This window comes from Sorex araneus, chromosome 2 (genome assembly GCF_027595985.1).
Source record: "Sorex araneus isolate mSorAra2 chromosome 2, mSorAra2.pri, whole genome shotgun sequence".
Lineage (NCBI taxonomy): Eukaryota > Metazoa > Chordata > Mammalia > Eulipotyphla > Soricidae > Sorex > Sorex araneus.
In genome coordinates, this window is record NC_073303.1 from 324,128,271 (window position 1) to 324,142,394 (window position 14,124).

At 36.6% G+C, this 14,124-nt stretch overlaps 1 protein-coding gene across 3 annotated transcripts in view; it reads right to left on the minus strand.

Annotated features, from left to right (window-relative positions):
- ANKRD12 (ankyrin repeat domain 12) overlaps nt 1-14,124 on the minus strand; it is a 114,539-nt gene that overhangs the window by 13,678 nt on the left and 86,737 nt on the right. For all 3 annotated transcript variants that reach the window (XM_055127428.1, XM_055127427.1, XM_055127429.1), the window contains one exon: nt 1,745-6,423. In XM_055127428.1, coding sequence (XP_054983403.1) covers nt 1,745-6,423 — 4,679 coding nt within the window. The remainder of the gene's footprint in view (nt 1-1,744; nt 6,424-14,124) is intronic.

Genomic DNA, 14,124 nt, shown 5'->3' on the forward strand with positions numbered 1-14,124 from the left:
GTTAAGAAAGCTCACTTTATCTAATGCATGTGTGCTACTGTTAGATACTCGAGTATAATAGTAAACCGTCATCCTAAACAATCCTCCTCTACCTCTTGATGTATAATTAATTCCTATCAGCAGAATTAGGGCCAAGTTAGACATCCCAACCTGTTTTTCTCTATACTCCTTTGAAGATGCAACATATTATGGTTCCTGACGATAGTGCCATAGGAATTATATAACAATGTACATGTAGGGCTCTTGACCTGGATCTAATCAAGACTATGTATTTGGAGGTAGTAAACAGTTTACACTACGTTACTATATGGCAATAATATTGTATTATATATTTTTAAAATGACAGAAGGTGTCAAATAAATTGTATTCAATTAGTCAGATTATTGTGGAAAATTCTATAAGGCAAAGGCAAATAACTTACTAGGATTGTTTCTATGTATCTCTAATTGAAGAAATATATCTTTGATTATTGTCTTCTATAAACGGCTTTGAATAATTACTATAGAGTTGGATCCTATTGTTTTGATTTTGCAAAATACAGGCTGTGCTCAGGGATCATTCCTAGTGGGGCCCAGGGGAAAAAGTGGGGTGCTAGGAATCAAGCCTGAGTGGGCTGTGTATACAAGGCAAGTGCCTTACCTGCTGCAGTATCTCTCCAGCCCCCATTTCAACACATTTTAAAAGTTTACACCAGTTCATGTAGACTTGACTTTGATTAAATGTCAATTAGCTGAAATCAGTTGAATGACAAGCTTTTTTTTTTATTATTACATTGTGGTGTTTCTATTTCAGTACTCTCCTCCCCTTCCTATTATTCCTATTCCAGGAATAACCCTCAGCTCTGCTGATAGTCCAACTTGAGGTATACCAATAACCTAAAATCCAATTTAATCCATCACAGCTGACACTCCATTATAATTCACATTGGCATCTGTAACATATCCCTCATCATATCCCTCTCCCTCCTCCCAACAAACTAAAAGGACAATATATTTAGTAGAATTTACACTTAAACAGATTATAAAAAATTCCAACTTAAATATATTTCTTACAGTTTTACCTGTATTTCAAGATAATGATACAACATATTTCAGTCAAAAATTTCTTTACCTTTTAGAAAAAAAAATACCCTTTAAAGGAAAAATAAGTTAACTTTCTATTTTTCAGTCATCATTTTAATATAAGAATTTGAAATAACCTATTAAAAACTACTCTTTAAGTCTAATTATTATTGCTTATTACTAAAAAAAATCAAAATCTATCTTGAACTATGCTACACAATAAGGTTATTATATGGCTATTAAAGGCTTGTTGAAAATGTTTCAATTGAGATAAACTATAAACACTGAATTTCAAACACTTGACAATTCTAGCAACTGAGCTTGGCCAGTGGCTCTGTGTAAGGACCTGAAGATCTGGCACTATTTCAGTCCTGCAGCATGTCAGCCCAAGGGTTCCCGGAGTCTCCAGGGCTGCACCAAGTGATGCTCATGTGACCATGTGGTGTCAGAGATCAAACCAGGGCTGGATGATGCGAAATAGTCAACCTAGCCTCAATACGATCTATCCAGTTCCTAGAAAGTTTCTTTTTACCCCTCTTTAGAGTTTTGGACCGCACCCAGTGGTACTAAGGGATCAAAGCAAGTGCCTTACCTGCTGTACTATTATTTTAGCACCTAAAAAGTTTCTTACGTGCTAGTATTTCTATCAACAGTGTTACATATTATCTAGTGATATTACTTACTGTGGGAATGCAAATCTTGCTTAAGGGGTTTCCATCCAGGAGATACGATCCATTAAATGTCACATATTCATCATAATACTGAGGCGCTTGTGGAATAACACTACATAACAATTTTCGCTTTTCTTCTATCTTTTTTCTTATGTGCAAATATTCAAAATATGGATTTGCTCTCTCTGAACTGTATGGCTGAATCTCATCTAGTTTTAGAGAATCTACAATGGCTGCCAGAGACTGCTGAGTTTTCTCTTTTGCTTGTAACAAAGAGGGACTCACTTGCACAGGCTGAGGTACACGTGATACTTTCCTTTTTCGTGGATGGTGAATCTGAGGATCATCCTCTTCAGTCAGTCTTATTCTTCCCCTAGGTGAGGAAGATTCACTATCTTTTTCAGACAATATTGTACAGCTAGGAAGAATTTGTTTGCTTTGATTTGCTATTGTATTTGCTTTGTTTCTAGTCATCCTTTGAGGGATTTGGCTTTCATTTTTATCATCATCACCATTTTCTTCTAGTTCTACTTTAACTAACTGACTGTATTTATGCATTTCAGGTTGTGCTGATTGCTGTGAATGGTTTTCCAGACTTGATAAAGTGCTTTGCTGAGATTCTTCATCTTCAATGGAAAGCAAACACTTTTCACTTTCAGGACAATGTTTTGGAGGATCTAGTTCATGCAGGTTTCCTTTTGGTATCCCTACATTCATGTCACATAAATCAGAATCACACTTATCATTCAAATGAGTTAAAACCAAAGTCTCCATTTTGTTTTCCTTTTCATGTGAAATAACCTGAATATCAGAAGTGCTATTTTCGACCTCATGGTCAATGGAAGACTTAAATATTAGTTTGCTAAACACATAATGAGTATTAAGCTGGGAAGAGTTATCACTTCCATTAAAGTCCTTTTCTGATGGTAATATAGGCAAAGCACTAGCCTTCTCAAAGTTTGGTGATGCATCTCGTGTAGTGCTTTCAGAGTACATTGGAACAAAAGTATCTGTTTTCTGAGCATCTGTTAAAGCAAAAGCATTTTCCGTATCCTTTGTACCTTCATTATCAGTATCTAAAACAGAACTGATAATTTGAACTGCATTTTTCTGTTGTAAAATGCCTGGCTCTTGATTGACAACATAAGACACAGACATATGTTTAGAAATAGAGTCAGCATCTGAAAGTGACTGGCTGTGGAGAGAGTAGGGTTGCTGTGAAGGCAGAAAGGACACAGAATCCTGAACACAAGAGTTTCCTGGCAAGTCAGTCTGGTGCAGGGATAAAAAATCAGTGTTCTGCTCTTTTGTTACTTTGTTTTCAGAATTACAAAAACCCTGAACAGAGGAATCTTGGTCAAGAGTACTAGAATTGGGGCTTATATAATCATTGGTGCTTAACGGTTCCAAACTATCCACAGGTATCTCCCATGACTTAGTTTGGATTACACCGACCTGGTTAGAGGGTTCTAAATGTACAGGACTGTCCATTAAAGTACCTACCGAAGCAGTACTCTTAATAACATTTGTATCAGCCAAAATAAATTTGTTTACTGAGCTAGGTGGAGAGGCTGCAAAACTGGAATGTATATTAGATATACTTGAAAGTTCTCTTTCAGGCACATTTGAGGACACCTCGGGTTTGGGAGAAGGACAACTATCTCTTGGCACAGCTAAGCCACCCTGATTGCTTTCTTCTGAAAATGTTTGGAACTGTTTTGTATGCTCACAAATGACAGATGGCATGCTACATCGTCGGATCTCTACAGTAGGTCTCCCCTCACTTATAATTACTTTAACATCTTCAACGGAAGATGAGCGGAGATGGGATGTTGGAAGCCTGCTGGTATAGGGTAGCTTAATTCGCTCTGGCAGTTCAGCCAGGTTATCCATATCCCTTTCATGAAGGGCAGGAGATTTGGCAACTGGCAAAAAAGGTGAGTGGGAAAAGGACATTTGGGAATCTGAGCCCTCTAACATAAAGTCAGAATCATACTCAACTAGAGGCCTTGGGGTTGTCATTGTTGTATGGCAAGAATCTTCTGAGCTAGCAACTGAAATCATGGATGCAGATCTGGAGCTAAGACCTGGCTTTTCAGCTTCTGATCTAGGAGATTTGTTTAAATTATTTTCTGAAACAAAAGATGACTTAGCTAAATTGCTATTTTTGTTGTCAACAGATTGTGATCTGTTACTTAGAGCATCTTTAGATGGCTTCTCCTTGGCATAAACATCAGTCAACTCTGAACTCCTTGACCTAGAAAGTTCCTTATTTTTGGACTCAGCTAGTGCATGTTTTGATTTTTCTTTATCTTTTACTTTAAGTTCTAAACAACTACGATTTTTCAACCGTTCCTTTTCTTTTTGCTTTATTTTTTCCTTATGCTTTTTATGCCACTGTTCTATTTCCAGGTCTTTAAGGCTTAGCATTCTTTCAAAACTTGTTTGCATTAAATCATCATTCACTAACCTCTTTTCTTTAGGTCGAGCATCTTTTGATGCTTTTGAGTCATCTTTTGATGACTTAAGTTTAGATTTATCTACTTCAGATTTTAGTTTTAGTACATTATTTAGTGGGACTCTGTCCTTATGTTTGTCTCGTTCTTTGTATCTGTCTATGTCTTTATCTTTTTTATCCTTTTCTTTTCCATCTGGGGTTCTCAAAGGTTCATCTTTTGTTTTATCCTTAAGGGATAACGATTTTTCATGTTGTGCTTTATTACTATCTGTCATGCTTGACCTCTTCTCTTCCTGAAAATGTCTGGAGTTATTTACATTGGCATCTTTAGATTTTTCCTTTCTATCTACCTCCTTCTCTTTTTCTTTATTTTTGCTTTTTTCTATTTTAGTACAGTCACTATTATCTAATTGTTTATTTTTTTTTTCCATCAAATGCTTTTCTTTTTCAGGTTTTTCTTTGTCATGTTTTCTATCCATCTTTTCTCGAATTCTCTCTCTATCATCAATCTTTTTGACAGCAGAGACATTTTTTATTCTCTCACCTTCCTTATGGCATTTTTCTGTATGATGTGAACATAGCTTATCCTTTTCTTTTATTCTATCAATACACTCATTATTCTCTGATTTATGATCATGTTTTATCTTTTTCTCTTTTTCTGAATTTTTTCTTTCACTTTTCTCAATGTCCTTTTCTTTCATTTGATACCGTTTTTCAAATTTTTCCCTGCTTTCTTTTGTATGCTTCTCCTGTTTTTCTATTTCTTTTTCCATTGCATGTAACCCTACAGATTCTTCATTGACACTCATGCCTATAGAACTGAATTCTGTTTCTTTATCTATAGGTATAACCTCTCCTCTCTCTTCTTTTAAATCTTTTATTTTTTCTTCCCTACAAGATTTTTCACTTTCCTTTTTAATCTTTTCTCGTTCTTCTTTAAAGTTCCTCTCTTTTGAGACATGCTTTTCCTTGAATGATTTATCATCTTTTGAGTTTTTCTCCAATTTAGATTTTTTTTCTAACATCAGGGACTCATGTTCAATATTTAAAAACAGGTCTTCAGTTTCATCACTTTTAAAAAAATTCTCTTTCCAAAATTCTCTATCAAATTCCACACTTCGCTGCAGCTCTTTAGTACCATCCCTATTTTTGTATTTTTCTTTTTCACCTTCAGTTTCTTTTTTATGCTTTTCTTTTTCCCTTTCCTTATGCTTCAATTTATGCTTTTTTAATGTTTTACCTTCCTTATCCATTTTTTTCAGTGTGCAATCTGAATTTTCAAATGTTGGACTATGGTCTTCATCTTTTACTTTGGCATTTGCTTTTTCACCAAATTCCAAGTGAAAATCTTTCTGATGTTTGTTTTTTTCCTTATGCTTACAAGATTTTACATTTGAACTTTCTGGTAAGAATTCAGATTCTGTGTTATCAAACCGAACAAGATCAGGCTGTAACGACATTTCAGAACTTCCTGGTGATAAACATGTTTTAGCATGTTCATGTTTTAGTGGTGTTGACTGTTTTTCACTTAGTCCACAAGAATGTTTTGGAGATTTACCAGTGGAAATATGAAATAAATGCAATGAAGTGTCATCTTTCGGGCTGTAAGATTTCCTAAAACTTGTCTCCTCTCTGGTCTTTTCTGAACAATCTAGCGAGGTATTAAGTGTCAAGTTTGTTACTCTAGTATTTTCTTTCCCCTCCTTTTCTTGCTTTAACTCTTGATTTTCTTTATTTTTGTTCTGGTTCTTTAATTTTCTTTTAACTTTGCCTTTCTGTTTGTGTTCATTTGAAACTCCATATTCCTTTTTGCTTTGTATATCAGAATTTGATGTTTCAGGAACAGAGCATGGAGCAGGGGCCTTTTTATTCTGTACAATTTCTTCATCTGAACTCTCAGAACTTGAATACAGAACCCTAGATGGTTTTTGTTTTTTACCTTTAAATGACTTAGCATAGAAAGTCTTTTCTTGTTTTGAAAATAAACTACTCTTTTCTATTTCAGATTCACTCTCTCTTCGTAGCTCTTTCCTAAGAATATGCCTGTCATCAATCATTTTATTTATTTCTTCATCATCATCATCTTTGAACTCATACTCATCAAGGGCAGATGGAAGAGGTGCTTTACTGGGAAGTATTTGTTTACTTTCACAGATGAGAGAGTCCTTCTCTGTCTCAGAGTCAATATTTTCATCAACACTGGAAGGATTTAGAGACCGAGGTTCTTCAGAATCTACAAGAAAAGAAAACCTGTAATTAGTCAAAGACAATTGTCAGAAAGACCAAACTGAGAGAAAAGCATATCATAGCTAGTAAATGTTTTGAGCAATTCAGAAAAAAACTAAGGACATGGAAATAACACAGTAGAAATATCTAGTGATTTTCCTATTATACTGTGAAAAAGTTTTAAAGAATATCTGCTTCTGAATGAGGTCCTAACACTTCTAAATCACTCAGAACACATGAATTCATAGTACATGTATCAAACATACACATACATACACAGCATCTTTCTTTCCTGGAAGGAGAATATATATATGATATATATAAGAGAATATATATATATATATAAGATCTTTGATAAAAAGTACTATCTCAAAGAATTTACTTTACTGATGATACAAATTGTTTTATATGTTTTAGTATGTTAACTAGGCAAATTACAAGTTATCATGATACCCAGAGAGGACAGCAATCGAAACTAAGAGGCATAGTTTTGGTAACAGAAGAAATGACTCTAGTAACAACGGAAAAATGATTCATAAAAATAATGCTCTAATTATATAACTAAGAATTAAGCTCATGTGGCACTGACAAGCTAGACTGGGCCAGGTTGAATGTCTGGGTTGCTTTGAGGCTGCAGTGGTGTGGGGGGCGGGAACCGTATATGGTGCCAAGGATTAAATCAATGTCAGCCACAGACAAGGTACGTGCTTTCACCTCTCCTCTTCCCCACTGTAAAAAACCCAAAACAGAATCCAGTTTTGTATCTGAACTAAGTCGTAAATGAAATAATGAAATTTGCTGCTAAGTGAATGGATCTGCAGAGTATCATGCTGAGTTAGTCAGAAGGAGAGGGTTGACACAGAATGATCTCCCTCACTCATTGGTGGGATACAAGGAAACAATAGGGAAATAAATGCTTATAGGCAACAGAAAGCGAGAAAAAACTAGCTAGAAAACTAGTCTTCAGTAGAAAGCTTATCACAGGAAGGGAGGGAGAGGAAAGCAGGTATTTTGGTATGTGGTACTAAAATGTTACATTATGAAACTCTACTAGTAACAGTTTTAGAAACCATGATGCTTAACTTAAAAAATCAAGCGAAACAATTTTTTTATTTTTTTTAATTTTTTTTTTTTTTGCTTTTTGGGTCACACCCGGCAATGCACAGGGGTCACTCCTGGCTCATGCACTCAGGAATCACCCCTGGCGGTGCTCAGGGGACCATATGGGATGCTGGGATTCGAACCTGGGTCGGCCGCGTGCAAGGCAAACGCCCTACCCGCTGTGCTATCACTCCAGCCCCCAGCGAAACAATTTTTTTAAAAAAAAAAAGACCACACGTCATGACAGGAGGGGTTTATTGCAAGAAGGCAAGAATAGTTCAATATACACAATGGCCACTCAACAACCTTTAATGCAAACCACAACACCTAATCAGAGAGAGAGAACAAAAGGGAATACCCTGCCATAGTGGCAGGGTGGGGTGGGGGGAGACGGGACTGGGGAGGGTGGGAGGGATGCTGGGTTTACTGGTGGTGGAGAATGGGCACTGGTGAAGGGATGGGTTATCGAACTTTATATGGGGGAAACATGAGCACAAAAATGTATAAATCTGTAACTGTACCCTCACGTTGACTCACTAATTAAAAATAAACAATTAAAAAAACAAAAAACCAAAAAACAAACAAAAAGAATAGTTCGATATGTAAATACCAGTAAATATAATATGCCACATCAACAGAAAGACAAAAACCATATGATCACATCAAGAGACATAAAGACTATTTTTGAAAGTTCAGAATCCAATTAAAAGGCTTAGTAAATTGAGGACAGAGGAAACATACCTCAATATAAAAGTTTGTCACTTATGATAAACTCAGAGCCAAGTATTATAGTTAATAGTGAAAAACTGAAGCTCTTCCTATAAGGCAAGGCTATTCTCTCTCAACAGTATTATTCAATATAGCATTTAAAATTCTAGAAAGAGAAATTAGGCAAGAAGTAAAAATCTGGACTAAAAAGAAGATATTAATATTTGTAGATGACATGACATTATCTATAGAAAAAAATCTAGAGACTCAAGTGATAATCTGCTAGAAACAATGAGCCATACAGTAAAGGGCAATCTACAAAATGTACAGAAATACACTGCTTTTAGAGTTTGAAAATAACAAATGGCCAAAGTCATTAGAAATGGAGATTTCTGGACTGTGAACTAAGCAAAAGCCCCATGCTGGCCGACGCGACGTGGCGTACACCATACTATGAGGCGCTGGAAGGAGGATGAGGGGGAAAAAGGAAAAAAAAAAGGGAAAAGGAAAAAGGAAAAAGGGAAAAAAAAGAGAGAGAGAGAGAGAGAGAGAGAGCTATGTACTTGTAGCAGTGGGGCTACATATCTCTTCATTTCCAGCAATGAAAAACTAATTATCAAATGTAGTAGGTCTGTCTCTCTTGCTTGGAAACTCTAACAACTATAGTGAGTTTTGTGTTGAAGTATGGAATGTAATCAAGGTAAAGAAAAAATGAAGTGAAATTCATTAGTTATACAGTAGGGGGTAGGGGGTGGGGGCGGGGGGTATACTGGGGTTTCTGGTGGAATATGGGCACTGGTGAAGGGATGGGTGTTTGAATATTGTATAACTGACATATAAACCTGCGAACTTTGTAACTTTCCACATGGTGATTTAATAAAAAGTTAAAAAAAAAAAAAGAAATGGAGATTTTGGTTTGCTGAATTGAGCTTACATGGGAAAGGAGATGAGATGGATTCTTTGGACATTAGTGAAGGGAACTGGGATCTTTGATGATGTGGTGTTGGATTGATATGTGCATGAATAGTACAATTTAAAGTAAATTGCAGTACCTCAATAAAAACCATAAAAAGAAATTTGAGAAAAGCCCCAATATTTGGAAACTTAACAATATATTGTCATATTGTCGAAAGTCCCAACACTTGGGAACTGAACAACATATGTTATGTTGGTCAGAGAGGAAATTAAATAAGAAATAAAAAATTCCTTGACATTAATAAGAATGAAAACACAAACTCTTGAGAAACTATGGGACAAACTGGAACAGTAAGAAGTACACAACAGGAAACAGAAAAAAATGGATGTAACTCGGAGGAAGAGCACTTTCCTTGCACTTGTGAGGCTCAACCCACCACCATACACAAACAGACACACACACACACACACAAAGCTTAAATACATAATGTATTTAACAACTTGAGAAACTAGAAAAAGCACAACAAATGAATTTCGAAGTAGAAGAAAATATGGAGAGCAAAACCCAGAGATATACAAATTAAGAAACCAATACAAAGGATAAATGCCATCAATTGTTTCTTTTTTTTTGAGGACTTAAAAAAGCTTTTAGCTATATTCATGAGGGGAAAAAAAGGAGTGCAAACCCAATTAAATTAGATTATGCATGACAGGAGAAAAATTATAATCGCTACCTCAAAATATAATGAATTTTGAAAAGCTTCTATAAACTGTTGAACCTAGAAAAAATGGATGAATTTCCCAAGACTGAGTAAAAATGTAGAAAACCTAAGCAGATCCATCAAAAGTAATAAAATTAAAGCAATAAAAAAATTTTCCTGAGAATAAAAGCGTAAGTCCAGGCAGGTACACTAGTAAGTTCTGCCAATCCTTCAAAGAAGACTTACTCCTCAGGCTCTTCCAAAATATTGAAGTAGTTATCTTTCCTAAGAGCATCTAGAAGCCAACTGGTACCAAAAAGCAGACCATAATATTACAGAAAAAAAAATTACAGACCAAATAGATCTGATGACAATGAATGTAGAGTTCCTCAATAAAATCTGAGTGATCTAACAACTTATCAAAAATATCATACACCATGATCAAGTGGGATTAATCCCAAAGAGGCAAGGAAGGCTCAAAAACGTAAATTCATGTAATGCACATATCAACAAAAGGGAAGATAAAATAGAGATAAAAGAGCAGTTTTGACAAGATACACTATCTACAAGAAAAACTTAACAAAATAGGAATAGAAGGGATGTAAAAATAGTAATGACCATAAACAATCCACAGTTAACATCATATTTGAGAGCAAAAATGCTGAATGCTTTCCCCTCAGATACAAGGTAAGGATGTCCTCTCTCCCACTACTATTCAATATGGTTTTGGAAGTCCTCACCACAGATATCAGGCAAGGAGGCATCCAAATTGAAAAATAAGAAATTCAGTATCACCTTGTGCAGATCACATAATAATGTACACAGAAGACTACAGATATTTCATTAACACTCCAAAGGGCAATAAACTAAAACAACAAAAGGTAGACTACACAATCACACAAAAATCTGTTGTGACCATCCTATCCAAAGCATCATGTAAATTCAAAGCAAACCCTACCAAAATTCTCATGCTATTCTTCAAGGATTTAAAACAAATTCTAGTAAAATGTGTATAGAATCTCACCCCCCTGAACAACCAAAGAAATCCTGGGGAAAAAAATATGGTTGGTATTTCATTTCCTGATTTAAAAAACTATGTGGTGACCTGAGTTTGATACTCAGCACCACATTATGGTCCCCTAGCACTATCAGGAGTAAGCCCTGAGCACACTGGGTCCTTATCTTAAACCATACACAAAAGGTAATTTAAAGTAAGAATTGCATATGACAGCGATTCCACTTAGCATCTATCCTCAAAACATTAGAGTGTCAGAGAGATATCACAGGGGTAAAGTGCTTGTCTTGCACTTTTTTTGAATCCTGATTTCCTGAGCACAGAGCCAAAAATACTGAGCACCACTTGTACGTGGTCCCTAAACAAAGCCCCTCCTTCAACAAAATAAAAAACATTAACTTGAAAAGATACATATGCACCTAATGTTCAGAGAGGCACTAAGAACCAGAATATGGAGATAAGCTGAATGTCCAACAACAGATGAAGGGATAAAGATGTTGTAGTATATAACTCTGCAGCTTTAAGAAAAAGATGAACTACTGCAATTTATTGCAATATGGATGAAATGGAGGGTATCATCCTAAGTGAAATAAGAGAAGAACAAATACATGATGGTTTCACTCATTTTGGTATTCAGAAAAACAAAACCACAAAGTGGTCAGTATCCAATGATAACAAACTCTTTATCATGGATTATTAAACTGAGATTAGCAAGCAGCAGGGGGAAGGGAAAGTGAAAAAAGGTGGACTAGAGAAATGATTTAAGCATAGTGGTGAAGATTGTCTTGTATACTTTGATGGTGGTGAAGGGGCAGTAACTTTATTTTTTTTATTTTTTTATTTTTTTGCTTTTTGGGTCACACCCAGCGATGCTCAGGGGTTACTCCTGGCTTTGCACTCAGGAATTACTCCTGGCGGTGCTTGGGGGACCATATGGGATGCCGGGGATCGAACCCGGGTTGGCCGAGTGCAAGGCAAACGCCCTACCCACTGTGCTATCGCTCCGGCCCCGGGGCAGTAACTTTAAACATTAAAACTATTGTAATCATGTTAGAGTTAAAAAAGAAAATAATTTATACCAAGTATATAGAAATATTGTTTGCAAGCTCTTATATACAGTCAAACCTCTGCTAGAGTTTATTTAATTTTATTATATGTTTTTCATGGAAGAGTGCTGGCAAATGAGATCATACACACACCGCATGCTCTCATAGTTCTGAGCAATAACTGCTGGTTTTTATAATTGTATTATCATTACTTTTAATTACTTTTAATCTACGAAAACAGGATGAGTAAGCTATTCCAGTATCCCAAAGAGGAATCGAAAGAGCTATACTTGAAGTATCATGTCTCACTCAAGTGAGAGAAGGAATCCGGAGTTCCGACCTCCATCAACGATCAAGAATCAGGAACGCTGTCTCGTTTACCAAGGTGTCAAAAATCAGATGGGCTGGACATGTAATGCGATTCAGAGACAACCACTGGACTAGAGCTGTTACCGACTGGATTCCACGGGACGTCAAAAGACCGCGTGGCCGCCCACCTACAAGATGGTTATAGACTTCGTCAAAACCCTGAATGAATGGTTTGAGGCTCTTCCTGTTCCTGGAGCGAGCAGATACCATTGGGCTACACTAGCACACGACAGGGACAAATGGAGACATTACTGGCGCCCGCTCAAGCAAATTCAAGATCAATGGGATGACAAGTGATACAAGTGATACTTTTAATTGTATTGTTTTGTTTTTGTGACATGCCCGAAGTGCTCAGGGTTTATTCCTGGTTTGTGACTCTGGAGAGCTCAAGAGATCATATGGGTAACTAGGAATCAAGCATGGGTCAGATGCATGCCAGGCAAGCAGTTTATTCACTTTACTATCTTTCCGGCCCCAGACTTAACTTTTTTTGTTGTTGTTTTGCTTTTTTGGGTCACACCCAGCAATGCACAGGGGTTACTCCTGGCTCTGCACTCAGGAATTACTTCTGGTGGTGCTCCAGGGGACCATATGGGGTGCTGGGAATCGAACCCGGGTTGGCTGCAAGCAAGGCAAACGCCCTACCTGCTGTGCTATCACTCCAGCCCCGACTTAACATTTTTTTAAAGAGGAAAAGTGTAACCTGTAAAGTTAGCCCTAATACATGTTCATAAGAATATGGAATTAATCCAGTGAAGAATATATCTTGCGGGGCTGGAGCAATAGCACAGCGGGTAGGGCGTTTGCCTTGCACTCGGTCGACCCGGGTTCGAATCCCAGCATCCTAAATGGTCCCCCAAGCACCGCCAGGAGTAATTCCTGAGTGCATGAGCCAGGAGTAACCCCTGTGCATCGCCGGGTTTGACCCAAAAGAAACAAAACAAACAAACAAAAAAAGAATATATCTTGGATTCTGTCCTAAATTGCATGACATGCAATCAAGGTTCACTCTTCGGCTTGAAACAATAACCCTGCTCTGCTCTCAAAGCTGGCAAATCTGTGAGGCCCACTTCTTTGCAAAACTACACTCCAATCCCTCTTTCTTGCGCTGCACTAAACTACTGATCAAGCTAATCTTGGATTTCTAAATGGACTGACTACAAAATAAAAATCTGTCTTAGTACTCTACTACAGAAAAGAAAATCACCTAGAATCTATCTAATGAAGACCCTCAAATCTTATAGTCAAAATGGTCATGATGTGTTGCACTATTTTCCACTTTGTTTCAATCTATCTTTTCAATTATTAAAATCTAGGGAAGCACTAAATTTGAGTTCAAATTAAAAAAAAAATTCCAGTTGTTTCTAATACAAACCTCCTTTAAAATAATCTAATGTTTATCATCTCAATTTTATTTGGAGAACTAGGAACAGAAATGGCAAAGACATAAAAAAAAATCACTAAAACATTAAATCTTGCATCAAAACATTTTTCTTCAAGAAAAAAGGCTAAGTTAGAATCTGGAAAAAACCTGAGTGCCCTAGAACAGATGACTGGCTGAAGAAACTTTGGTACATCTATACAATGGAATACCATGCAGCTGTTAGAAAAAATGAGGTCATGAAGTTTGCATATAAGTGGATCAGCATGGAAAGTATCATGCTAAGTGAAATGAGTCAGAAAGAGAGAGACATAGAAAGACTGCGCTCATCTGTGGAATATAGAATAATAGAATAGGAGTCTAACACCTATAGAATAGTAGAAATAAGTACCAGGAGGCTGTCTCCATGGCTTGGAGGCTGGTCTCCCATCCTGAGCAACTCAGAGAAGGAACACCAAGTAAAATGTGGCCG